General features: G+C 67.5%; 6 protein-coding genes across 8 annotated transcripts in view; 2 read left to right on the forward strand and 4 right to left on the reverse strand.

The window, feature by feature from the left end:
* Positions 1-2880, forward strand: part of GTF2F1 (general transcription factor IIF subunit 1) — an 8171-nt gene extending 5291 nt beyond the window's left edge. The window contains exons 12-14 of one of the 2 annotated variants that reach the window (XM_065654972.1): positions 335-477; positions 1611-1697; positions 1791-2880. In XM_065654972.1, the coding sequence (XP_065511044.1) occupies positions 335-477; positions 1611-1697; positions 1791-1995 (435 nt within the window). In that variant the 3' untranslated portion in view covers positions 1996-2880. The remainder of the gene's footprint in view (positions 1-334; positions 478-1610; positions 1698-1790) is intronic. The other variant, XM_065654970.1, reaches the window with a different exon arrangement.
* Positions 2881-2903: 23 nt separating this feature from the next.
* On the forward strand, positions 2904-3340 carry PSPN (persephin). Its single transcript, XM_065654901.1, has 2 exons — positions 2904-2983; positions 3067-3340. The coding sequence occupies exons 1-2, from the start codon at positions 2904-2906 to the stop codon at positions 3338-3340; spliced, it is 354 nt and encodes a 117-aa protein (XP_065510973.1).
* Positions 3341-3422: 82 nt separating this feature from the next.
* ALKBH7 (alkB homolog 7) lies at positions 3423-5613 on the reverse strand. The gene is given in 7 exon segments (XM_065654902.1): positions 3423-3513; positions 4087-4132; positions 4134-4206; positions 4295-4413; positions 4923-5093; positions 5177-5407; positions 5410-5613. Coding segments are annotated over 7 exon segments (918 nt in total). The 3' UTR covers positions 3423-3439.
* Positions 5614-6186: 573 nt separating this feature from the next.
* CLPP (caseinolytic mitochondrial matrix peptidase proteolytic subunit) lies at positions 6187-11258 on the reverse strand. Its single transcript, XM_065654903.1, has 8 exons — positions 11188-11258; positions 9465-9692; positions 8724-8937; positions 8388-8459; positions 8196-8292; positions 7620-7807; positions 6947-7052; positions 6187-6428 (listed from the first exon to the last, which is right to left on the reverse strand). Exons 1-8 carry the CDS (start codon positions 11256-11258, stop codon positions 6187-6189), a joined length of 1218 nt encoding a protein of 405 aa, XP_065510975.1.
* On the reverse strand, positions 11232-17786 carry ICAM1 (intercellular adhesion molecule 1). Its single transcript, XM_065654969.1, has 7 exons — positions 16989-17786; positions 14019-14291; positions 13615-13935; positions 13266-13532; positions 12913-13188; positions 12592-12834; positions 11232-11820 (listed from the first exon to the last, which is right to left on the reverse strand). The coding sequence occupies exons 1-7, from the start codon at positions 17038-17040 to the stop codon at positions 11612-11614; spliced, it is 1641 nt and encodes a 546-aa protein (XP_065511041.1). The 5' UTR covers positions 17041-17786; the 3' UTR covers positions 11232-11611.
* Positions 17787-20645: 2859 nt separating this feature from the next.
* On the reverse strand, positions 20646-24259 carry MRPL4 (mitochondrial ribosomal protein L4). 2 transcript variants are annotated; one of them, XM_065654979.1, is made up of 9 exons: positions 24164-24259; positions 24010-24076; positions 22354-22522; positions 22213-22264; positions 21617-21734; positions 21407-21513; positions 21207-21316; positions 21031-21101; positions 20646-20921 (listed from the first exon to the last, which is right to left on the reverse strand). In XM_065654979.1, the coding sequence occupies exons 1-9, from the start codon at positions 24239-24241 to the stop codon at positions 20776-20778; spliced, it is 918 nt and encodes a 305-aa protein (XP_065511051.1). In that variant the 5' UTR covers positions 24242-24259; the 3' UTR covers positions 20646-20775. The 2 variants fall into 2 exon arrangements, with proteins under 2 accessions (XP_065511051.1, XP_065511050.1); XM_065654978.1 differs by having other exon boundaries at positions 22354-22525.
* Between the last annotated feature and the right edge of the window lie 27 nt (positions 24260-24286).

Here is a 24286-nt window from a genome sequence, read left to right on the forward strand (position 1 = left end):
GGGTCCCAAAAAATCCAGGGGTCCCCAAATCCCGGGGGGGGATCCCCAAAATCCCCCCCACCCTCCCCTCACGACCCCCTTTATTGCAATGAGGGGGGTCCCCAAAAAGAACCCCAGGGGGTCCCCAAAAATCCTGGGGAGGGTCCCCAAAATTCCAGGGGGGTTTTGGGGTCCTTGACCCCCCCCAACCCCCTTCATTGTAGTGACGGGGGGGGGTCCCAAAAAATCCAGGGGGTCCCAAAATCCTCAGGGGGTCCCCACAAATCCCTGGGGGGGTGTCCCCAAAATTCCAGGGGGGGTTTTGGGGTCCCCTGACCCCCCGTGCCCCCCCCAGAAGAAGAAGACCCCCCGAAACGCCGCGGCTCCGCCAGCAGCTCGCGGGGGGCAGCCGCCCGGGGACCCCCCCGGAGCCGGGGGGGCCCGGCAGCAGCAGCACCAGCAGCACCCTGCGCGCCGCCGCCTGCAAGCTGGAGCAAGGTGGGGGCCGCTTGTCTGCTGACCCCCCGTTATTGCTCGCACCCCGGTGTTCTGCCCCGAGACTTCCCTGAGCCCCCTTTTTTTAATTAACCCATTGTTATTTACCCCATTTTAATTATTACCCCATTATTATTTACCCCATTCTTAATTATTTACCTTTATACCATTATTATTTATCCCCATTATTAATTATTTACCCCATTATTAATTATTTACCCCGTTATTATTTACCCCATTATTATTTACCCCATTATTACTTACCCCCATTATTCATTATTTACCCCCATTATTCATTATTTACCCCGTTATTATTTACCCCATTATTATTTACCCCTTATTATCTACCCCATTACTAATTATTTATCCCCATTATTATTTATCCCCATTATTATTTACCCCGTTATGAATTATTTACCCCGTTATTATTTACCTCATTATTATTTTCCCCTTATTATCTACCCCATTATTATTTCTCCCTCATTATTATTTACCTCCATTATTAATTGTTTACCCATTATTATTTCTCCCCATTATTATTTCCCCATTATTATTTACCCCATTATTAACTATTTATCCCATTATTATTTACCCCATTATTAATTATTTACTCCATTATTAATTATTTACCCCATTATTAATTATGTATCCCCTTTATTATTTCCCCCATTATTATTTCCCCCATTATTATGCCCCATTATTAATTATGTATCCCCGTTATTATTTCCCCCATTATTATTTACCCCCATTATTATTTCCCCCCATTACTAATTATTTATCCCATTATTATTTACCCCATTATCAATTATTTACCCCATTATTAATTACGTATCCTCTTTATTATTTCCCCCATTATTATGCCCCCATTATTAATTATGTATCCCCGTTATTATTTCCCCCATTATTATTCCCCCGTTATTATTTCCCCCATCATTATCCCCCCATTATTATTCCCCCCATTATTATTTCCCCCCATCATTAATTATTTCCCCCCATCATTAATTATTTCCCCCGTTATTTTCTCCCCCCGTTATCATTCCCGCCACTATTATTTCCGCCCATTTAACACTGTTGTTATTGTTGTTGTTGCTATTAACGAGTCCCGTTAGTGACTGTGATGACGTGCACCCCCCCAGGCCGCCGCGCCCCCCCGGACGCGCCCCCGCCAAGCGCCCCCGCGCGGACCCAGCGCCGCCCTCGGGCAAATCCACCCCCAGCAGCGGGTGAGTTCGGGGCTTCCCCGAAACACCGGGGGGGGGCTCCTTGAATCTGGGGGGGGCCCAGCCCAGCCCCGCTGACCCCCCCGGCCCCCGCAGCGAGGTGCAGCTGACGGAGGAGGCGGTTCGGCGCTATTTGGGCCGCAAACCCATGACCACCAAGGACCTGCTGAAGAAGTTCCAGACCAAGCGCACGGGGCTGAGCAGCGACGCCACCGTCAACGTGCTGGCCCAGATCCTCAAGCGCCTCAACCCCGAGCGCAAGGTCATCGGCGACAAAATGCACTTTTTCCTCAAAGAGTAGGGCCCCCCCTTCTCTAGAGACCCCCGCCCAGTTCTCTAGGGACGCCCCCCCAAAATTTTATAGGGACCCCCCCCCAATCCTTCAGACGCCCCTCAAATCCCTCGACGCGTCTCGAACTCCAAGTGCAAAGGCATTGCTGATAAAATGCGCTTTTTTCCTTAAAAAATGGGGCCCCAAAATTCTAGAGACCACCCCCCCCCCCCCGCAATTCTGTGGGCCCCCCCAAAATCCCTCTGACACCCCCAAATCACAGGGACCCCCCCCCAAATCCTTCAGACCCCCCCTCAACACATCTCGACCTCCAAGTGCAAAGTCATTGCTGATAAAATGCGCTTTTTCCTTTAAAAAAATAGGACCCCAAAATCCTAGACCCCCCCCCCCAATTCTACAGACCTTGTTGCCCCCTCCCCCCATTTATTCCGCCCCCGCCCCCCCCCAATATTTTATTTGAGGGGGGAAGGGGCACATTCCCCCCCACCCCCCCATTTTGGGCCAGAAGCTGCATTTTTTTGCCTATTTTTAGCCCTTTTTTCCACATTCCCCACCTGCCCCCCACGGCTGCGCTGGCACCACCGCCCCCCCCATGTGCCCCCCCCAATTTACCACTAACCCCTTCAGTGCTGGGGGGGGGGGCGCAAAGTCCCCCCACCCCATAAAACCCCCCCCAACCCATTAACAAACCCCATTATAAATCCCATTACACCCCCCCCCCAAACTCCATTTAACCTCATTTAACCCCCCCAACCCCACTTAGACCCCCCTCACCCCCACCATGGGTTTATTTCAGTCAAGGGGGGGTTAATTTTAGCCGGGGGTGGGGGGGGTGGGTTTAATTGTGTCCCGTTCCCCACCCCCCCCCCACCCCATAAAAGCCGCGTCGCTGCCATTTCTCGCACCCCCAGCTCGCGATGGCGCCACCGAAAACCTTCCTCCCCCCGCTCCTCCTCCTCCTCAGCGCCGCCGCCGCCCCCCCCAATTTGGGGACACCGTGGGGACCCCCCCGGTGCCCCCCCCGCGCCAAAACCCCCCCTCGCCCCCCAACTTGGGGGGGGGCCGCTGCTCTTTACGCAGCCGCCCGGTCCCGGTGCGCGATTTGGGGTTGGGGTATCGCTCCCCGGAGACCGTTTTATTCCGTTATTGCGGGGGGGGGCTGCCCCCCGAACCCCCCAGCAACCACGGGCTGGCTCTGCAGCACCTGTTGGCGCTCGGGGGGGCCCCGGGGGGGTCCCCGGGGGGGTCGTGTTGTCGCCCGAGTCGCTACGAGGACGTGACGTTCCTGGACGAGGGGCAGCGGTGGCAGCGGCTCCGGGGACTCTCGGCCGCCGCGTGTCGGTGCGTGGGGTGAGACCCCCCTGCCCCGAAAAAGGACCCCCCCGGAAAGAAGAGACCCCCCCCCGCACAAAGGACCAAGGCCGGAGCGCTGCGGGGTGGGGGGGAACACTGTTTATTTGGGGTTTATTTGGGGGGGATTGAGTTGATCTTCAATAAAGGAGTCGCTGGGACAGTCTGGAGCGGTGGCTGTGGGGGGAGAAATGGGGGTCGGGGGGGGTTTAGGGATCCCTGGGGGGGTCCTTGGGGGCAGGTCGGGGTCCCCGGGGGGGAATTTGGGGGTTCGGGGGGGGGTTGGGGATCCCTGGGGGGGGTCTTGGGGGTCCCGGGGGCAGTTGGAGGTTCCCAGGGGGGTTCTGGGGGTCTCCGGGGGGGGCAGTTTGGGTTCCCCAGGGAGGGAATTTGGGGGTTCGGGAGGTTCCTGGGAGGAATTGGGGTTCCCTGGGGGGTGTTTGGGGGTTTTGGGGTCCTGGGCGGGGGGGGGGGCTCCATCCCTGGGGGATTTGGGGTTCCCAGGGGGTTTTGGGGCTCCCAAGGGGGGTTTGGGTCCCTGAAGGTTTTTGGGTTCCCAGGGGGGTTACTGGGGTGCTTTGGGTTCCCAGGGGGTTTGGGGGTCCCCGGGGGGGGGTTTGGGGTCCCTGAAGGTTTTCGGGCTCCCAGGTGGGTCTCCAGGGGGTTTTGGGGGTCTGGGGGGTGTTTTGGGGATCCCGGGGGGTTTTGGGGTCCTGGGGGGGGTTCGGGGTCCGGGGAGGGGTCGCTCACCGGGGGGCGCGTTGCGGTAAATCAGGGCCACCCGTCTCCCCCGGGGGCACCCGGGTCCCCCCGAAAAACGAGTCTTGGTCGCGCAGGATCTCGTGGGTGAACTCGAACCGGGCGGCACCTCTGGGGGAACCGGGGCGGGGGGGCGGTCAGGTTTTTTTGGGGGGGGGTCCCGGGGGGTCCCCCAAAGCCCCCCGGCCCCCCCGCTCACCGCAGCACGTACACGGAGCCGGGTTCCAGCAGCAGCTCCAGCCACGTCCCGGCCGCCCCGCGCAGGCGCAGGACGCTGGGGGACAGCAGGGACACCCCGGCCAGGGTGCACCCGCAAAACTGGGGGGATGCGGGTCAGAGCCCCCCCCGGGGGGGACCCCAAAACCACCCAGGGACCCCAAAACCACCCAGGGACCTCAAATCCCCCCTGGGGAGCCCAAACCCCCCCTGGGAACCCAAACACTCCAGGGACCCCAAATCCCCCCAGGGACCCCCCCCCCCAGGAACCCCCAAAACCACCCAGGGGACCCCAAACACCCCCCCAGTGACCCCCAAATCCCCCCAGGGGACCCCAAATCCCCCCAGATTTCCCCAAACTCCCCCAAATTCAACCCAGAGACCCCCCAAATCCCCCCAGATTTCCCCAAACTCCCCCCCAAAACCCCCAAATTCAACCCAGGGACCCCCAAATCCCCTCCCCAGAATCCCCAAAACTTCCCCCAGAACCCCGAAATTCCCCCCAAGTTCCCCCCAGGGACCCCCAAATCCCCCCAGATTCCCCCAAACTCCCCCCATATCCCCCTCCCCCCCCCCACCCCGACCCCCAGATGACCCCGCCCCTCCCCCACCTTCACGCTGTCCACGTGGGGCCGCACGTGACCCCGCGCGTGCAGGTCCAGCACGTGCACCAGGGGGCGGGGCGGCCGGGCGGCGGGAAACGCGGCGGCCACGCGCCGGAGCAGCGCGCGCCCCGCCCCGCCCCGCAGCGCGCGCTCCGTCTCGCGGTACCCGCTGATCGCCTGCGGGGGGGGGGGGGGGTCACGGCCGGGTCAGAGGTCACTGACCCCGGGTGACCCCCCGGTGACCCGCCCCCGTTGCTCACCCCGTCCCAGTGATCGAACTGGTAGGGCCGCCGGCCCAGCAGCGGCTCCAGCTCCGCCAGCAGCTCCGCCGCCTCCGCCGCGCTCACGAAGCCGCCGCGCACCAGCGCCAGGCCCCGCAGCCGCCGCTCCACCGCCGGGCTGGACGCGCGGACCAGCCCCGGCTCCGCTCGGGCCTCCGGGCCCAGCCCGCCCGCCCCCCCGGGGTCACCCCCGACCCCCGTTCCATCCCCGGTTCCACCCCCGGTTCCCGCCCAGGCCCCGGGTTTCCCCCCGGGCCCGGTCCAGGCCCCGCTTGCCGCCCGGCGCCGCCACAGGCCGCCCGCGCGGTGCATGCCGGGAGCGCGGCGCCCTCTGGCGCCCGGGAGGACTCGGGAGGAAAGACTGGGCGGCGGCGCGGGGCATCACGGGAAGGAGGTCGGGGCGTGCCGCGGGGCATCACGGGAAGGAGGTCGGGGCGTGCCGCGGGGCATCACGGGAAGGACGGCGCGACGCGGGGGCTTGTGGGACGCCGGCGGAGTTGGGGGGGGCAGCGGGGAATGCTGCACAGTCCTCCCTGACCCCCCCGTGCCCCCCAAATACCCCCAGAACCCCCCTCAAATCCCCCACCCAGCCCCCCAATTCTCGCCCTGCCCCTCAAATCCCTCCCAGACCCCCCTGTGCCCCCCAAATCCCTCTGTCGGATCCCCCGCCCCCCCCATCCCCTTGGAACCCCCTAAATCCCCCTGTAGGACCCCCCAAATCCCCTCTGAACCCCCCCAAATCCCTCCACCAAGCCCCCCAATCCCTCCCAGACCCCCCTGTGCCCCCCCAAATCCCTCTGTCGGATCCCCCGCCCCCCACAAGTCCCCCTCAGACCCCCCAAATCCCCCCCCAAATCCCTCCACCCAGCCCCCCAATTCTCCCCCTGTCCCCCAAATCCCTCCCAGACCCCCCCGTGCCCCCCAAATCCCCCCAGGGCCCCCCCAAACCCTCCCTGACCCCAACCCCCAAATCCCACCCCCCAGCCCCATCACAGCCTTGGGGTTCGCAGCCCTTTAATTCCAACTCTTCGGGGGACCCCAACCCCCCCAGGGGGATTCTCATGGCCCCGGGGGGCCGTGGGGGGGGCCGGGGGGGTTTGGGGGGGCTCCTTGTGCACCAGTCGGGGTTCGTCCTCCCCCCGGGGGGGCGGATGGACCAGCACCCGGTCCAGGAGCCCGAATTCCTGCGCCTCCACGGGGCTGAGGTAGCGATCCCGCTCCATGGCCGCCTCTGAGGGGGGAGACGGGGGGGTCAGGAGGGTCTGGGGGGGTCACAGAGGGGTCCTGGGGGGGTTATGGGGCTCCTGGGGGCGGTTTATGGAGCTTGAGAGATGAGATAGTGATATCATTCAATGGGCGACTCCAGAGGGTCGGGGGGGGTCTGGGGGGGTTCAGGGGGATCTGGGGGGGGTCATGGGGGTCTGGGAGGGTCCTGGGGGGGTTATGGGGTTCCTGGGAGGGTCCTGGGGGGGCTATGGGGCTCCTGGGGGGTTTATGCAGCTCAAAAGATGAGACAGTGACACCATTCAATGGGCGACTCCAGAGGGTCGGGGGGGTCTGGGGGGGTTCAAGGGGGTCTGGGGGGATCATGGGGGGTCACAGCGGGATCCTGGGGGGGTTATGGGGCTGCTGGGGGGGTTACGGGGCTCAAGAGATGAGATAGTGATACCATTCAATGGGCGACTCCAGAGGATCGGGGGGGTTTGGGGGGTTCAGGGGGACCTGGGGGGGTCTGGGGGGGTCACTGACCGATGACGGGCAGGGGCTGCCCCGTGTGTTTGGCGTAGAGCCCGTTGATCTGGCGCTTGAGCTGCAGGATTTCCTCAGCCTGGATGGCAATGTCGGTGGCCTGGCCCTGGGGGGACAAGGGACATTTCGGGGGGGTGAAACGAAGAAATAAACTTAATAGTGGAGTCAATTATGCAGCTTCTCTTCAGGGGGAAAAGGACAATGCGGGGGGACAAGGGACAATATGGGGGGACAAGGGACAATATCGGGGGGCCTCCCCTTCCCCCCATAGGTGTCCCCCAAGCCCCCCATACCCAAACTCCCCACCCTCCAATCACCCCCCAAACCGACAAACCAACCCCCAAACCACCCCTCTAACTGATAAACCACCACCTGAACCGATAAACCACCCCCCAACTGATAAACCATCCTCCGAACCGATAAACCACCACCCGAACCGATAAACCACCCCCCCAACTGATAAACCATCCTCCGAACTGATAAACCACCACCCGAACCGATAAACCACCCCCCAAACCAATAAACCACCTCCCCGAACCACCCCCTCAACTGATAAACCACCCCCCCGAACCAATAAACCACCCCCCTGAACCAATAAACCACCATGGGTGCCTCCCTCCCCCATGGCTGCCCCCCTCCCCCCGTGGGGTGTCGGGGGCCCCCCCCACGTTACCCGCGCCCCCCCCGAGGGCTGGTGCACCATGAGGCGGGCGTTGGGCAGCGCGTGGCGCTGGCCGGGGGCTCCGGCCGCCAGCAGCAGGGAGGCCATGCTGGCCGCCTGCCCCACGCACCACGTGCACACGGGGTTCAGCACGTACTGCATCGTGTCGTAGATGGCCAGGCCCGACGTCACCGCCCCCCCTGCGCGGACAGACCCCCCTGGTGAGGATTGACCCCCCCGCCAGAGCGATAAACCCCCCATGAAACCGATAAACCCACCCCCCGAACTGATAAACCACCCCCCGAACCCATAAACCACCCAACTGATAAACCACCCCCTGAACCCATAAACCCACCCCCCAAACCGATAAACCACCCAACTGATAAACCCCCCACTGAACCGATAAACCACCCCCCGAACCCATAAACCATCCAACTGATAAACCACCCCCCGAACCGATAAACCACCCCCTTGGGAAAAGAAGTGGGGGGATGGAGAGGGGGCATAAGGGGGTGGGGGAAGCAGTTTGCGGGGGTCAGGAGGGGGTGTGGGAACCCCCCCGCGGTGACAGTGACCCCCCCATCTCACCGGGGCTGTTGATGTACATGTGGATGGGTTTGGAGTTGCTCTCCGACTGCAGGAACAGCAGCTGCGCGATCACCAAACTGGCCAGGCTGTCATCGATCTGGGGGGGTCCCAGTGATCGGGGGGGGTCCCAGAGGGTGGGGGGGGGGCGGGCACTGAAATCTGGGGGTGTCCCCCCCCACCCCGAGCGCCTACCGGCCCCATGACGCAGACGATTCGCTCGCGGAGCAGCCGGGAGTAGATGTCGTAGGCGCGTTCGCCGCGGCCCTGTGGGGGGAGAACGGGGGGGGTCAGGGGGAGGTTTGGGGGGTCACGGTGGTGGGTTGAGGAGGGGGGTGTGGGATGTGGGACCCCCCCCGGTGAGAACTGACCCCTGCCGAAGCCATAAACCCACCTCCTGAACCAATAAACCACCCCCCGGACCGATGAACCACTCCAAAAACCGATAAACCACCCGCCGAACCGATAAACCACTCGCCGAACCGGGGGGGCCACAGGGCCCACAGGGGGTGGGGACCCCCCCGCACTCACCGTCTGCTCCACCACGATGGGGATGAGGGGGGGAGGCGCGCAGGCGGGGGCCGAGCGGTGGAGGCTGCGGAGCAGGGCGGGGGCGGCGACCCCCCAGGCGCGGAAAGGGCACGCTGGGGGACGGGGGGGGTCAGGGAGCCCCCTGGGACCCCCCAAAAACCGGGACCCCCCCGCCCCGCCCCGGGAACCTCCCAAAATCGAGCCCTCCCCAAAACTGGGAACCCCCACAAGAACCCCCCAAAACCGGGACCCCCCCAAAACCAGGAACACCCCGGGAGCCCCCACCGGGACCCCCCGCGAAACTGGGAACTCTCCAAAACCAGGACCCCCCCGGGAACCCCTTCCCGGGAATCCCCCAAATCGCGACCCCCCCAAAACCAGGAACCCCCAAAACCAGGAACCCCCAAAACCAGGAACCCCCCGGGAGCCCCCACCGGGGGCCCCCCCAAAACTGAGAACTCCCCAAAACCGGGAACCGCCGAAAACCGGGACCCCCCGGGACCCCCCCAGGACCAACCCCAGGAACCCCCCAAAACCGCGACCCCCCCAAACCAGACACCCCCCCCTCCCCCCCCAGAACCTGGATCCCCCCGGGACCGAGAACCCCCCGGGATCCCCAAAACCGGGATCCCCAAAACCGGGACCCCCCGCCAAACCGGGACCCCCGAACGGGGACCCCACCGGGACCGGGACCCCAGAACCGCCCCCACCCCCCCGTCACCATGACAACCGCCCCGTTACCGGCCCCGGCCCCGGCCCCGACCCCTCACCGCCACCCCGGGCCCCATGGCGCCCCGGAAGCGCTTTTCAGCGCCCCGGAAGCGCCCGCTTCGCGACACCATGTGATTTTCCCCGCCACTCACCCGCTCCCGCCCCGGCCCCGCCCACTCCCCGCCGGCCACGCCCACCCCTCGCTGCCCGCCTCGCCCCTTCCCGAAGACCACGCCCCCTTGCCGCAGACCACGCCCCCTTGCCGCAGATCACGCCCCCTTGCCGCAGACCACGCCCCCTTGCCGCAGATCACGCCCCCTTCCCGCAGACCACGCCCCCTTGCCGCAGACCACGCCCCTTCCTGGAGACCACGCCTCCCCAAAACCCGCCCCCCCCAAGGCCTCCGCGCAGCCCCCAGAGCCCCCCCAGAACCCCAGGGACCCCCCCCAACCCTGGAGCCCCCCCCAAACCCGGCTCCCCAAACCCCAGAGTCCCCCCAGGACCCCCCCAAACCTCAGGCACCCCCCCCAAAACCCCGGGGAACCCCCAATCCCCAGGACCCCCCAAACCCCAGATCCCCCCTCCACGGTCCCCCCAATCCCCAGGACCCCCCCAAAACCCCAGGACCCCTTCCAGGGTCCCCCAATCCCCAGGACCCCCCCAAACCCCAGGCCCCCCTCCACGGTCCCCCCAATCCCCAGGACCCCCCCAAAACCCCAGGACCCCCTCCACGGTCCCCCCAATCCCCAGGACCCCCCCAAAACCCCAGGACCCCCTCCACGCTCCCCCCAATCCCCAGGACCCCCCCAAAACCCCAGGCCCCCCTCCACGGTCCCCCCAATCCCCAGGACCCCCCCAAAACCCCAGGCCCCCCTCCACGGTCCCCCCAATCCCCAGGACCCCCCCAAAACCCCAGGACCCCCTCCACGGTCCCCCCAATCCCCAGGACCCCCCCAAAACCCCAGGCCCCCCTCCAGGGTGCCCCCAATCCCCAGGACCCCCCAAAATCCCAGGCCCCCCCTCCACGCTCCCCCCAATCCCCAGGACCCCCCCAAACCCCAGGCCCCCTTTCACGGTCCCCCCAATCCCCAGGACCCCCCCAAAACCCCAGGACCCCCTCCAGGGTCCCCCAATCCCCAGGACCCCCAAAACCCCAGGACCCCCTCCAGGGTCCCCCCAATCCCCAGGACCCCCCAAACCCCAGGCCCCCCTCCAGGGTGCCCCCAATCCCCAGGACCCCCCCAAACCCCAGATCCCCCCTCCACGGTCCCCCCAATCCCCAGGACCCCCCAAAACCCCAGGCCCCCCTCCAGGGTCCCCCCAATCCCCAGGACCCCCCCAAAACCCCAGGACCCCCTCCACAGTCCCCCCAATCCCCAGGACCCCCCAAAATCCCAGGCCCCCCTCCACGGTCTCCCCAATCCCCAGGACCCCCCCAAAACCCCAGGACCCCCTCCACGGTCCCCCCAATCCCCAGGACCCCCCCCAAACCCCAGGACCCCCTCCAGGGTCCCCCCAATCCCCAGGACCCCCCCAAAACCCCAGGACCCTCTCCAGGGTCCCCCCAATCCCCAGGACCCCCCCAAAACCCCAGGACCCTCTCCAGGGTCCCCCCAATCCCCAGGACCCCCCAAACCCCAGGCCCCAACAAAGCCCATCAGAGCCCAAACCCCCTGTGCTCCCAAGACCCCCCAGGACCCCAGGTCCCCCAGGACCCCCCAGACCCCTCGCCCCACTCGCAGCGACTCCCCACCCAAAACCCCGGCAGGCCGCGGTGCAGCTGCCGCCGACGCCTTTTATTGCAGCGACGTGTCGCGACAGCATCTTCCAGCCCCCGCGGCGGCTGCGTCGCCCTCCCCGGCACCGAAATCCCGGGATTCAGCTCCTCTCGGGCCACCGAGCCCCCAAACCCTGGTGTCACCGCGGCCACCCCGACGCCGGCTTCATGTCTCCCAAGGGACACAAAGGAGCTTCGCCGCGATGCGGGGAGCCCGGCGCCTCCTCCTCTGCCGGCGTCGCAGCCACGTGCCGGCGCGTCCCCACGGGAGCCGCCGCCGTCTGGCCGCGGCGTCCACCGCGTGCCACCGTTCGGTCCCCGATGTCGTCGAGAGACGGGAGCCGGCGCCCGCGGCGCTCGGCCCGTGCCGCGGCGCTCGCCCGCCGTGGCCGGTGCCCGGTTACTCCAGAGCGTCCCGCGCCGAGCCGTTGAGAGCGGCCGCCGCCTCCGAGCGCAGCCGCTCCATCTCCTGCCGCTGCCGCTGCCGCAGCCGGTACCGCCGGATCTTCTTCTGCCGGTAGTAGATGCCGTAGCCCCCCGCGGCGGCGGCCAGCAGGGCGGCCCCCACCACCGCCACCAGCACCCACGGCAGCACGTTGGGGTCATGGGCTGCCGCAGAGAGGGGCAGGGGGTCAGGGGTACCCATGGGACCCCCCACAAGAGACCCCAAAATCCCCCAGGACCCCCGGGACCACCCAGACCCCCAAGACCCTCAGGATCCCCAGAACCTCCAGGACCCCACAGGAGCACCGGGATGCCTGGGACCTCCCCAAGACCCCCGAGACCGCCAGGGTCTCCAGGACTCTTGGGACCCTTGAGACCCCCAGGATCCCACAGACCCCCAAAACCCCTGAGACCCCCAGGACCCCTGAGACCACCCAGACCCCAGAACCCCCAAGACCCCCAGGACCCCCAAGACCACCCAGACCCCTGGGATCCCCAAGAACCACAGGACCCCCAAGACCCTCAAGATCCCCAAGAGCCCCAGGACCCTTGAGACCCTCAGGACCCCCAGGACCCCTGAGACCACCCAGCCCCCCGGGATCCCCGAGACCCCCAGGACCCCTGGAACCCCCAAGACTCTTGAGATCCCCAGGACCCCCAGGACCCCTAAGACCACCCAGACCCCTGGGATCCCCAGGACCCCCAAGACACTCAGGACCCCCAAAGACCCCCAGGACCCCTGAGACCACCCAGACCCCCGGAACCCCCAAGGACCCCAGGACCCCCAAGACCCTCAAGATCCCCAGGGCCCCTGGAACCCCCAAGACTCTCGAGGTCCCCAGGACCCCCAGGACCCCTGAGACCCCCCCAGACCCTCAGAACCCCCAAGGACCCCAAGACCCTTGGGACCCCCAGGACCGCCCAGTCCCCACTCACAGTTCACCGCCACGGTGACATCCCGGCTGGCCGCCCCCAGCGCGTTGGCGGCGCGGCAGCGGTACGTGCCGGCGTGGGCGCGGGTGACCGGCCGCGGCACGCCGGGGGGAAAGGGCTCCCCGTCCTTGGCGCACGCCACCTCGGGGCGGGGGTTCCCCCGCGCGCGGCACCGCAGGGTCCCCTCCTGCCCCTCCGTCCAGTTCTGCCGGGGGGGGCAGCCCTCGTCGTCCATCCGCGGCGCGGCTGCGGGAAAAAACGGGCGCGGAAGTTAATTCCTCCCCACCGCGAATCCTCCCCGCCGGGGAACCGCGGGACGCGCACCGGTGACGTTGAGCCGGATGGGCGCGCTGCTCTTGGGGGCTTTGCCGCCCGCGGGGAGTTTGGCGTCGCAGCTCAGCTCCAGCCCGTCGTCGTCCTCCCGCGGCGTCACGGCGAAGGCCAGCGGGGCCGCCCCCCACTCGGCCAGGACGCGGCGGCCGGCGCGGACGCGCAGCCGGAGCTCGGCGGAGTGGCCGGCCGGCAAAACGCAGCGGCCCGTCAGCGGCGTGCCGGCCAGGGCGCTGGCGGCGCCGACGTCCAGCCGCGGCGAGGGGAAACCTGCGGGCGACGCCGCCGGGGTGGGACGGCGAGGCCGCGGCGTGGAGCCGGCCCCCCCCCGCGCCGCCGTTACTCACGGTAGACGTGGACCGTCGCCTCCTTGCGCCGCCGCACGGGTCCCACCGTCACGGTGCAAACCAGGGCGAACGTCCCCGGTTGGCCGCGGGCCACCTCGGCGGTGGCGCGGTGGCCGTCGCGGCTGATGGCGAGCGGCAGGGAGCGGTTGGCGAGCGCCAGCTCGAACCGCGCCGCCGGGAAGACGCCGGTGACGGCGCAGCTGGCGTTGGCCGCCTCGCCGGTCTCCAGGTAGATGTCCGGCTCCAGCGCGGGGTCCTCCGGGAATTCTGTCCCCGCGCGGAAACGCCATGAGCCGGTTGCCGCCGGCGCGGTGGCGTCGAGGCCGCGAAGGCGCCGGCGCTGCCTTACCGTAAACCGACAATTGCTGCGGGTCGGAGGTGCTGACGAGCGGCGGGCGGCCGTAGGGCGCCAGGTCGAGCAGCGCCTGGCAGGTGACGTTCTGGCCATGGTCCCCGCGCCGCGCGGTCAGCCGGTGCGTCACCCGCACGGCCGCCGGTCCGTCCCGCCCGTCCCGCGCGAAGCTTTCGGTGCGCAGCGTCTCGCCGCCGCGCCGCAGCGTCACCGTCAGCAACCGCGGCGGCGCCGCGCCCGCCACGCTGCACGCCAGCTCGTGGGTGGCCCCGACCGCCAGCGGCGGCACCGGCTCCAGCACCGCCGGCTCCGGCGCACCTGGGGAAATACGCGGCGTGATGGGGGCAACCCCGGTTTGCCGGGGCGGGCGGGGACCCCCCTCCGTCGCCGCGGTGCCTTACGGTAGACGATGAGTTTGGTGGTCACCACCTTCCTCTGGCCGCCGCAGCTGTAGTAGCAGAGGACGCTGGAGTTCCACTCGGTGACGTTGAGCAGCTCCACCAGCGTCTCCTCCATCGTCGCATTCACCTGCCGCTTCAGCGCCGACGTCTCCACGTTGCCGAAGCCGTCGGGGTCCCGGCACGTCGTCCGCAGCGTCAGCAGCAGCGACCCGCCGTGTTCCACCACCGGCACCGCCGGCTCCACCGACAGCTCGAAGGAGGCGCCCGCCCGCCCTGCCGGGGAAACGGGGGGTTGGCGGGCGAGGGGACCCCCAGGTATTGGGGGGACAGGTCGAGGGGACCCCGAGCTCATCCCAATCCCCAATATGGGGGGAAAAGTCAAGGGGACCCCCGAGCTCGTCCCCAGTATGGGGGGAAAAGTCAAGGGACCCCTGAGCTCGTCCCCATCCCTGGTATTGGGGGGACAGGTCAAGGGGACCCCTGAGCTCGTCCCCATCCCTGGTACAGTGTGGGGCAGGTCAAGGGGACCCCAGACTTGTCCCTGTCCCCAGAATGGGGGGGGGAAGTGAAGGGGACCCCCCGGCCCGGCCCCATCCCCAGCATTGGGGGGACAGGTCAAGGGGACCCCTGAGCTCGTCCCCATCCCCAATATGGGGGTTGGAAAGTCAAGGGGACCCCTGAGCTCGTCCCCATCCCTGGTATTGGGGGGACAGGTCAAAGGGACCCTGAGCGCGTCCCTGTCCCCAATATAGGGTGAAAAGTCAAGGGGACCCCGAGCTCGTCCCCATCCCCAATACGGGGGGAAGTCAAGGGGACCCCGGGCCGGTGCCCGTCCCCGCGGGGGGACGCCGTCCAGCTGCCGGGGGCAGGAGAAGCCCCGGAGGCGCCCAACTTCTCCTTCGGCCACGGGAAGTGGCGGCTGTGCCGGGGGGGCAGGATCCAGCCCCCCCATCCAGCTGGGAACCTTCAGCCAGAAAGCCGGTGGCGGCGGCGTGGGGGACACCGAGAGCCACGTCTGCCCCTTGGGGACGGCGGCAGCTGCTCCCAGCCGGTGCTCACCGCGTCCCCTCTGTCCCCATCGCCGGCGCTTTCCCGGCAAAGCCCCCGGCACCGAGCCCACCCGGCACCCTGGGGGTGAACTGGGAGTGGGGACGGGGGGTCATGGGGGTCCCAAGGGTCTTGGGATCCTTGGGGGTCTCAGGGGTCTGGGGGGTCTCAGGGGTCCTGGGGGTCCTGGGGACCTCGAGAGTCTTGGGGGTTCCAGGGGTCCTGGGGATCTTGATGGTCTTGGGGGTCCTGGGGGTCTTGGGGGTTCTGGGGGTCTGGGTGGTCTCAGGGGTCCTGGGGGTCTTTGGGGGTCCTGAGTGTCTTGGGGGTCCTGGGGATCCCAGGGGTCTGGGTGGTCTCAGGGGTCCTGGGGGTCCTGGGGATCCCGGGAGTCTGGGGGGTCTCAGGGGTCCTGGGGGTCCTGGGGATCCCGGGGGTCTGGGGGGTCTCAAGGGTCCTGGGGGTCTTTGGGGGTCCTGAGTGTCTTGGGGGTCCTGGGGATCCCAGGGGTCTGGGTGGTCTCAGGGGTCCTGGGGGTCCTGGGGATCCCGGGGGTCTGGGTGGTCTCAGGGGTCCTGGGGGTCCTGGGGATCCCGGGAGTCTGGGGGGTCTCAGGGGTCCTGGGGGTCCTGGGGATCCCGGGGGTCTGGGTGGTCTCAGGGGTCCTGGGGGTCCTGGGGATCTCAAGAGTCTTGGGGGTTCCAGGGCTCCTGGGGGTCTTTGGGGGTCCTGAGGGTCTTGGGGGTCCTGGGGATCCCAGGGGTCTGGGTGGTCTCAGGGGTCCTGGGGGTCCTGGGGATCCCGGGGGTCTGGGGGGTCTCAGGGGTCCTGGGGGTCCTGGGGATCCCGGGAGTCTGGGGGGTCTCAGGGGTCCTGGGGGTCCTGGGGATCCCGGGGGTCTGGGTGGTCTCAGGGGTCCTGGGGGTCCTGGGGATCTCAAGAGTCTTGGGGGTTCCAGGGCTCCTGGGGGTCTTTGGGGGTCCTGAGGGTCTTGGGGGTCCTGGGGATCCCAGGGGTCTGGGTGGTCTCAGGGGTCCTGGGGGTCCTGGGGATCCCGGGGGTCTGGGGGGTCTCAGGGGTCCTGGGGGTCCTGGGGATCCCGGGAGTCTGGGGGGTCTCAGGGGTCCTGGGGGTCCTGGGGATCCCGGGGGTCTGGGTGGTCTCAGGGGTCCTGGGGGTCCTGGGGATCTCAAGAGTCTTGGGGGTTCCAGGGCTCCTGGGGGTCTTTGGGGGTCCTGAGGGTCTTGGGGGTTCCAGGGCTCCTGGGGGTCTCGGGGATCCCAGGGGTCTGGGCGGTCTCAGGGGTCCTGGGGGTCCTGGGGGTCTGTGGGATCCTGGGGGTCTCAAGGGTCCCAAGAGTCCTGGAGACCCTGGTGGTCTCGGGAAGCCCCCCCAGCCCCCCCGGGGTGAGTCAGCAGCACCTTCGAGTTGGGGATTCCCCGGGAGCGGGGCCGTGACTTCCCTCCCTCCAGCGAAGGGAAGAGTCTGGCCCTTTCCGGGAACAACCGTCGCCAGAACGGGAACAACCCAATTCCCAGCGCCGGCCAGGAGTTTCGCAAGGGGCAAAGGAGGCCCCGCGCCAGGGACGCGGCGTCGAGATGGGGGGCAAAGGGGGACGCCATGGGGCTGGGACCCCCATCGCAGCCGCCCCGGCGGCCTCCCCGTACCCCGCACCGCGGCGGCGTGGGGTGTGAACGTGGACACGCGTGTCCCCCTCGCCGTGACCCGCTCGTGGCGGCGGGGTCACGGCGCGCTCGTGCTCGCCGCGACACGCTCGTGCTCGCCGCGACACGCTCGCCGCCACGCCGCCAACACGGTGACACGTTCCTCGGCGCTGGGGACGTGCCCCGGGGGGGGTCCCCAAGTGTCCCCCCTCCATCCCGCCCCACCCTCCGTGCCACCCCCAGCCCGGTGTCCCCTCACCTGCGGTGGCACCCAGGGCACACAGGAGCAGCGGCAGCACCGCGGGGTCCATGGGGCGGTGTTGGGGGGCACCGGGACCGGCACCGGGGGGGTCGGGAGCACCGGGAAGGGTCGGTTCAGGCTCCCCGGGATCGGTCGGTTCCGGCTCCCCGGGAGCACCGGGAAGGCTCCGGTGGCACCGGGAAGGGTCAGTTCAGGCTCCCCGGGATCGGTTGGTTCCAGCTCCTCAGGATCGATTGGTTCAGGGTCCCCGGGAGCACCGGGACCCGTCGCTTCGATCCCCCGGGAGCACCGGGATGGATCCGTTCAGAGTGCCCGGGATCGGTCGGTTCAGTCTCTCCCGGGAGCACCGGGACCCGTCGCTTCGATCTCCCGCAACCGGTCAGTTCGATCTCCCGCGACCGGTCGGTTCGATCTCCCAAGTCCGTCGGTTCCGCCTCCCGGTCCCGTTCGGTTCGATCTCCCGGTCCCGTTCGGTTCAATCTCCCGCTCCCGCTCGGTTCGATCTCCCGCTCCCGCTCGGTTCCGCCTCCCGGGATCACCGGCTCGGAGCTCCGCGCGCACCGCACGCTCCGTCTGTCCGTCCGTCCGTCCGTGTCTGTCTTTCCGTCCGTGGGTCGCTTGGTTCCGCCCCGGGCGGCGCTTTATGAGCCCGGCCCCTCCCGGCCCCGGGGGAATTCCGGTGCTGCGGGGACTTCGGCGATGGGTTTTCCCGGGCAGCGGTGACCCCGGGGCTGGGGGGTCCCGGAGGGGTCCCGCCCCAGGCCGGGGCAGCTCCCGGCCCTTCTGCCCCGGGATGCGGTGATTCCGCTGCCTTAGTGCCCCGGGATGGGGCGACTCTCCCGCCCCCCGTACCGGCGGCCGCGGGGTCGGCGCCCGGTGCCACCGGCTGAGGAGGTGACCGGGGGTCCCCCCCCCACACCCCCAACCCAGGGCGGGGGTGTCAGCACCTCGCACCCTCCCCAGCGCACGGGCCGGGGGGAGCGGGTGACGGCACCGCGTCCCGAAGCGCGTCTTCCTCTTTCGTTTTTCGCTTGATTTTTGACGCGAGGGAAATTTTTTGGTTGATGGGAACCACGGGGCTGGGGGGGGGGACACAAGGGGCAGTGACAGGAGCCCAAGGACGCCAGCGTGTCCCCTCGGTCCCTGTCCCCAGGCCTGGGGGGTCTTGTCCCCAACCCGTGTCCTCGCCACCGTCCTTGTCCCCAAACCGCATCCTGCCCAAGGGGGTCCCGTCCCCACCCTGTCCCCCCCGGTGTCCCTGTCCCCCGCTCGTGTCCCCATTCTGTCCCCACGCCCAACGGGGTCCCATCCCCACCCATGTCCCCGTCCCCCCCGCCGTGTCCCCGTCCCGATGTGATCCAAGTCAATGGGGGCCAGGGGGATGCTCGGGGTGGGGACTGTCCCCGTGGGGACATGGGGACTGTCAGTCACCCCCGGGCCACCCAGGAACCCCGCGGGTGTGCTGGGGGGGGGACAACGCACATATGCGTGTCCCCCACGGGCCCCTCGGTCTCTGCCCACGCTGGCGACACAGCCAGGACGCCACGAGTTTGCTTTGGCAACCCTCCACCCCCAGCTTCCCGGCGTTTGCTTTTCCTGCCCCGGCCGGACGAAAGGTCCGGAGGGTGACACAGCCTCGGGTTGTCACACCGAGCCCCGACGTGTCGCCCCCAGCCCGGCCCCGGCGGGAGGAAAAATCCAGCGCAGCTTCTCGCGGCCACAAAGTTTCACTTCTGCACCCGGCAGCGAACCCCGTGATGTGCTGGGAACCGCGCCGAGCGGGGAGGTTGTCACCGTCACCAAAATGTCACATCCTGGTGTCTGTGTCCCCACCGTGCTGGGGAAGAGGTTCCTCAGTGTCACCAAAACACCACGATGGCTGTGGTGTCCCACGGTGTCCCCCACGCTCGTCCCCATCCCGGCGGCTGTGCCGCCGCCACCCCCGGTGGGTTTGTCCCCTGCGCCCGCGGCGGCAGCGCCGGGGCCGCCCTCGGCCTTGGGCTCCCGGCAGGAACCGCTTATCGCGCCCGTGACCTTCCCCGGCCCCGGGGTTTGGAGGCCGCGGTGTCACCGGAGCAGGCGAAAGGTGTTTCCTGCCCCTGTGCTGGTTCAGCAGCGGGAGGGGACGTGGGGGGGACACAGGGGACAGGGACACGGGGATGGATGGGGGGGGACCTGGGGGACGGGGACACGGGGGACAGATTGGTGGCGGGGCGGGGACAGGGACATGGGGATGGATGGGGGGACATGGGGATGGATTGGGGACACAGGGACACGGGGGACACGGGGACACATTGGCAGAGATGGGGGGACAGGGACATGGGGGACATGGGGATGGATTGGGGACACAGGGACACGGGGGACACGGGGACACATTGGCAGAGATGGGGGGACAGGGACATGGGGGACATGGGGATGGATGGGGGGACACGGGGGACCTGGGGGACATGGGGACAGATTGGGAGAGATGGGGGACAGGGACATGGGGACGGATTGGGGGGACCTGGGGGACACGGGGACGGATGGGGGGGACATGGGGGACATGGGGACAGATTGGCAGAGACGGGGGGACAGGGACATGGGGGACATGGGGACAGATTGGCAGAGACGGGGGGACAGGGACATGGGAGACACGGGGACAGATTGGCAGAGATGGGGGGACCTGGGGTGCCATGGGGACAGATTGGGAAAAGACGTGGGGGACAGAGGGGACACGGGGGACACAGGGGACAGATGGACAAGACGCAACCGCTGTCCCCCCGCCGCAGGACAGGCCCACGTGCCACCACCCCCCCGCCAAGGCCACCGAGGCGGCTCCGGTGACACCGCGGCACTCGAGCCACTTCCCCCGCATCCGGTGGCCGCCCCGGTGGCCCCGACCCCGCTGCCACTTGGTGCGGCCACACGTGTCCCCCCAGCCGGGGCTGTCCCCCGTCCCCCGTCCCCCCCCCATGTCCTTCCGTCTGTCCTCCCGCTAACGAGGGTGGCTCGTTAACGCCCACAGGAAGCGGCCGCACCGTGGGATTTTCCCGCTCCAGAGCCGCAAAACGGGCGAAAAATGGGAAAAATCCCTGGAAAATGGGGGTCACAGACCTGCCCCACCCCCCTCCCCCCGCCAGAGCGTCCCCAAAAATCCCGGTCACCCCCCGACGCCGAATGCGGGTGACAGCGCAGGGTCCTGGGAATGGGGGGGTGCAAAAATGGGGGGCACGGGGGGACCGGCAATATGGGGGGGCTACAAGGGCACTGTTAATATGGGGGGGTGGCAAAGGGATGGTAAAAATGGGGGGGTCACAAAGAGGCTGTAAATGGGGGAGCTGGAAAGGGGGCCAAAAACACGGGGGGGGCTGCGAAGGGGCTGAAAAAATGGGGGGGTACAAAAGGGCTGTGAATGTGGGGGGGTCAGAAAGGGCTGTAAATGGGGGGGTCAGAAAGGGGCTGTAAATGGGGGAACTGTAAAAATGGGGGGGGTCACAAAGGGGCTGTAAATGGGGGAACTGTAAAAATGGGGGGGGGACACAAAGGGGCTGTAAATGGGGGGGCTGCAAAGGCACTGAAAATGGGGAGTGGGGGGGCTCACAAAAGGGACTATAAAAACGGGGGGGGTCACAAAGGGAGGTGGCATCACCCCCCCCAGCAGGAAGCGAAGCAGCAGCCGCACAAACCTCCTTTTAATGTCCCCCCGGGTGTCCCCCAAAACCCCCGTCCCACGGGATGGGGGGCGGGTTCTGCCCCTGGGGGGGGCTCCCCTTTCTGGGGGGGGTCTCCCCTTTCTGGGGGGGGCTCAGGGGAAGTCGCTGTAGGGCATGGAGAAGGGGTAGAGCGCCGAGTACCGCGTGTCGTGCCACAGCAGCGTCTTCTCCAGGAAGGTGACGGTGTCCAGCGTCACCACCAGCGTCTCGTGCTTCAACATGCTGTGCACGTTCAGCCCTGGACGCGGCGGGGGGGGTGAAAAGCACATTTAGGAGGCCCCCCCCCCATTTTTGGGGGTGCCCGCCACATTTTGGGGGGGTCCTGGGGGGGTAAGCGCAGCTCTCACCCAGCGCCGGGATCAGGTTGATGGTTTTCAGCTCGGCCACCGCGGTGCTGATTTTCTCCGGGGTTTCGTTACTGGGAGGGGAAATGGGGAAATGGGGGGGGGATTAAAGAGGGGGGGACACTCCGCAAGGGCCCCCCCGGGACTTTCTGTGCCCCACCCCCCCCAGCCCCACTCACACGTCGACGATGAGGACGGAGCGGCCCCAGTGCCGGTACCGCGCCAGGTCCAGCAGGTACTGGGGGTCACTGGTGGGGATCTCCAGGTTGTCCACGATGTGAAGATCGTCCTGCGAGCAGCACGGGGAGGGGGGGACACATAATTAATGCGGGGAGGGCATCACTGTGTCCCCAACCCCCCCGCGACCCCCGCCCCGTACCTGCATCAGCTTCACGGTCAAAGCCACTTTGAGCCCCAGCACCCGGATTTTCATGGGCAACATGTAGTAGTAACTGGTGGGACCGCGGGGGCCGTGGGCGATGCCCCCTGAGCGGGGGGCGCACGGCTCGGTGACCCCCCCAGGAGGCTCCCGGCCCCCCCGGGAGGGTCGGAACCCCCCAATTTCCCCGGGCGGGGGTCCAGGACTCACCCCCGCGCCAGAGCGGCGAGCGGATGCTGCCCTGGCGGGCCCGGCCGGAGCCTTTTTGGCGCCAGGGTTTTCTGCCCCCCCCCCGCACCTCTGCCCGCGTTTTCACCTTGGCGTAGCTCTGGGGGGGGGGACGACGACAGTTTGGGACAATTGGGGACCCCCCCGGTGTCCCCCTCTCTGTACACAGGGAGGGGAACCAGCCCCCCTTGCAGGAAGGGGCCGCCCCCCCCCAAAAAAACCACCCTGACCCCCCTTTTGCCCCCCCCAAGCCCCCTGTGCCCCCCCTGTGAAGCCTCTTTGACCCCCCTGACCTTTCTCTGCCCCCCAAAACCCCCCTCTGCCCCCCAAAAATAAACCCCTAACCCCCCTCTGCCCCCCCAAAATCTCCCTTCTGCCCCCCAAATCCCTCCTACCCCCCAAAAAAACCTCTAAATCCCCCTCTGGCCCCCCAATTCCTCCTCTGCCCCCCAACCAACCCCCCCCAAAACCTAAACCTCCCTTTTCTCACCCCAAATCCCCCCGTACCCCCCCAAAAAAACCCTGTAAACCCCCCTCTGCCCCCCAAAAAACCCCACCCCCCCCCCCAAAAAACTCACGATCCTCTTGAAGTTCTTCTGCCACATGGCGACCGTGTGCAGGATGTCCAGCCTTGGGGACACAGGGGACACTCAGCGAGGTCACCCCCCAACTTGGGGACACCCCCCCCCGCCCCCCGTGTCCCCAGGGCCCCCCCAGACCTGGGTCTGACGGCGAAGACATCGGGGTGCAGGTCGGTGAGACCCCGAAACTTGTCATCGGGGTGACGAAGAGATTCCACCCAGGCCTGGACCGCGGAGCGGTGACAGGGGACGGGGACAGCGCAGGGACGCAGGATCGGGGACACTGGGGACACTGGGGACACCGGCGCTGCTGGGGATGGGGACAGAGGGGACAGTGGTGGCACCAGCACTGGGGACACTGGGGACACCGGCACTGGGGACACTGGGGACACCGGTACCTCTGGGGAAAGGGACAGAGGGGACAGCAGTGGCACCAGCACTGGGGACACTGGGGACACCAGCACTGGGGACACCGGGGACACCGGCGCTGCTGGGGACGGGGACAGAGGGGACACTGGTGGCACCGGCACCGGGGACACTGGCACCGGGGACACTGGCACTGGGGACACTGGGGACAGCGGTACCTCTGGGGAAAGGAACAGAGGGGACAGCGGTGGCACCGGCACTGGGGACACCGGTACCTCTGGGGACAGGGACAGAGGAGAAGTGGTGGCACCAGCACCGGGGACACTGGGGACACCAGCACCTCTGGGGGCACACGGGCAGAGGGGACAGTGATGGCACCACCTGGGGACAAAGCGGGGACACGACAAGGCCAGGGCCAGCTGTCCCCAGGTTGTCCCCACTGTTCCCAGCACCACAGACACTGTCCCTGCTGTCCCCAGGTGTCCCCAACCCATAGACACCCTGTCCCTGCTGTCCCCAGGTGTCCCCAACCTCACGGACACCCAGCCCCTGTTGTCTCCAGGTGTCCCCAACCCCAGGGCCACCCTGTCCCTAATGTCCCCAACCCCAAGGACACCCTGTCCCTAATGTCTCAAACCCCATGGACACCCCATCCCTGATGTCCCCAACCCCAGGGCCACCCGGTCCCAGGTGTCCCCAACCCCAGAGACACCCCATCTCTGCTGTCCCCAGGTGTCCCCAACCCCATGGACACCCCATCCCTGCTGTCCCCAACCCCATGGACACCCCATCCCTGCTGTCCCCTGATGTCCCCAACCCCATGGACACCCCATCCCTGATGTCCCCTGATGTCCCCAACCCTATGGACACCCCATCCCTGATGTCCCCAAGCCCAGGGCCACCCTGTCCCTGCTGTCCCCAGGTGTCCCCAACCCCAGGGCCACCCTGTCCCTGCTGTCCCCAGGTGTCCCCAACCCCAAGGACACCCCATCCCTGCTGTCCCCAGGTGTCCCCAACCCCATGGACACCCCATCCCTGATGTCCCCAAGCCCAGGGCCACCCTGTCCCTGCTGTCCCCAGGTGTCCCCAACCCCAAGGACACCCCATCCCTGCTGTCCCCAGGTGTCCCCAACCCCATGGACACCCCATCCCTGATGTCCCCAAGCCCAGGGCCACCCTGTCCCTGCTGTCCCCAGGTGTCCCCAACCCCAGGGCCACCCTATCCCTGATGTCCCCAGGTGTCCCCAACCCCATGGACACCCCATCCCTGATGTCCCCAACCCCAAGGACATCCCATCCCTGCTGTCCCCAAGCCCAGGGCCACCCTGTCCCTGCTGTCCCCAGGTGTCCCCAACCCCATGGACACCCCATCCCTGATGTCCCCAAGCGCAGGGCCACCCTGTCCCCGCCGTCCCGTCCCGGACTCACCCCTGCGGGGCTCAGGGACCGCGGGCGGCCCGGGGGACCCAGCGGGGGCGGCGGGGCCGGACGAGACCTGTGGGAAAGGGACTGTCGGCGGGGGGGGGCGGTGGCCTCCGAGCCCCGCCCACGTTCCCGGTGCCGGTGCCGGTGCCGCCCTCACCCCCGCGGCCCCGGCCCGGGCGCGGCCCCTGAGAACGGCGGCAACGGCGGCAACGCGGGGCCTGCCCGCACGGAGCATGGCGGCAGCGCCCGGCGCGCCGCGGTGACGTCTGAAGGAGCGCGA

This window comes from Caloenas nicobarica, chromosome 36, assembly GCF_036013445.1.
Source record: "Caloenas nicobarica isolate bCalNic1 chromosome 36, bCalNic1.hap1, whole genome shotgun sequence".
NCBI classification, from domain to species: domain Eukaryota; kingdom Metazoa; phylum Chordata; class Aves; order Columbiformes; family Columbidae; genus Caloenas; species Caloenas nicobarica.

What these genes read in the sequence shown, in the direction of transcription:
- PSPN (XM_065654901.1), top strand. Translation starts at nt 2,904, where the DNA reads ATGGCGCCACCGAAAACCTTCCTCCCCCCGCTCCTCCTCCTCCTCAGC. An exon ending in CCCCCCAATTTGGGGACACC is followed by an intron (nt 2,984 to 3,066) that starts GTGGGGACCCCC and finishes CTCTTTACGCAG; the next exon opens with CCGCCCGGTCCCGGTGCGCG.
- CLPP (XM_065654903.1), bottom strand. Translation starts at nt 11,258, where the DNA reads ATGCTGTCGCGACACGTCGCTGCAATAAAAGGCGTCGGCGGCAGCTGC. An exon ending in TCGTCTGCGTCATGGGGCCG is followed by an intron (nt 8,293 to 8,387) that starts GTAGGCGCTCGG and finishes GGACCCCCCCAG; the next exon opens with ATCGATGACAGCCTGGCCAG. An exon ending in CATGTACATCAACAGCCCCG is followed by an intron (nt 7,808 to 8,195) that starts GTGAGATGGGGG and finishes CTGTCCGCGCAG; the next exon opens with GGGGGGCGGTGACGTCGGGC.
- ICAM1 (XM_065654969.1), bottom strand. Translation starts at nt 17,040, where the DNA reads ATGGACCCCGCGGTGCTGCCGCTGCTCCTGTGTGCCCTGGGTGCCACC. An exon ending in CACCAAACTCATCGTCTACC is followed by an intron (nt 13,936 to 14,018) that starts GTAAGGCACCGC and finishes GTATTTCCCCAG; the next exon opens with GTGCGCCGGAGCCGGCGGTG. An exon ending in GCAGCAATTGTCGGTTTACG is followed by an intron (nt 13,533 to 13,614) that starts GTAAGGCAGCGC and finishes GCGCGGGGACAG; the next exon opens with AATTCCCGGAGGACCCCGCG.
- MRPL4 (XM_065654978.1), bottom strand. Translation starts at nt 24,241, where the DNA reads ATGCTCCGTGCGGGCAGGCCCCGCGTTGCCGCCGTTGCCGCCGTTCTC. An exon ending in GTCTTCGCCGTCAGACCCAG is followed by an intron (nt 22,265 to 22,353) that starts GTCTGGGGGGGC and finishes TGTGTCCCCAAG; the next exon opens with GCTGGACATCCTGCACACGG. An exon ending in TGACCGTGAAGCTGATGCAG is followed by an intron (nt 21,317 to 21,406) that starts GTACGGGGCGGG and finishes TGCTGCTCGCAG; the next exon opens with GACGATCTTCACATCGTGGA.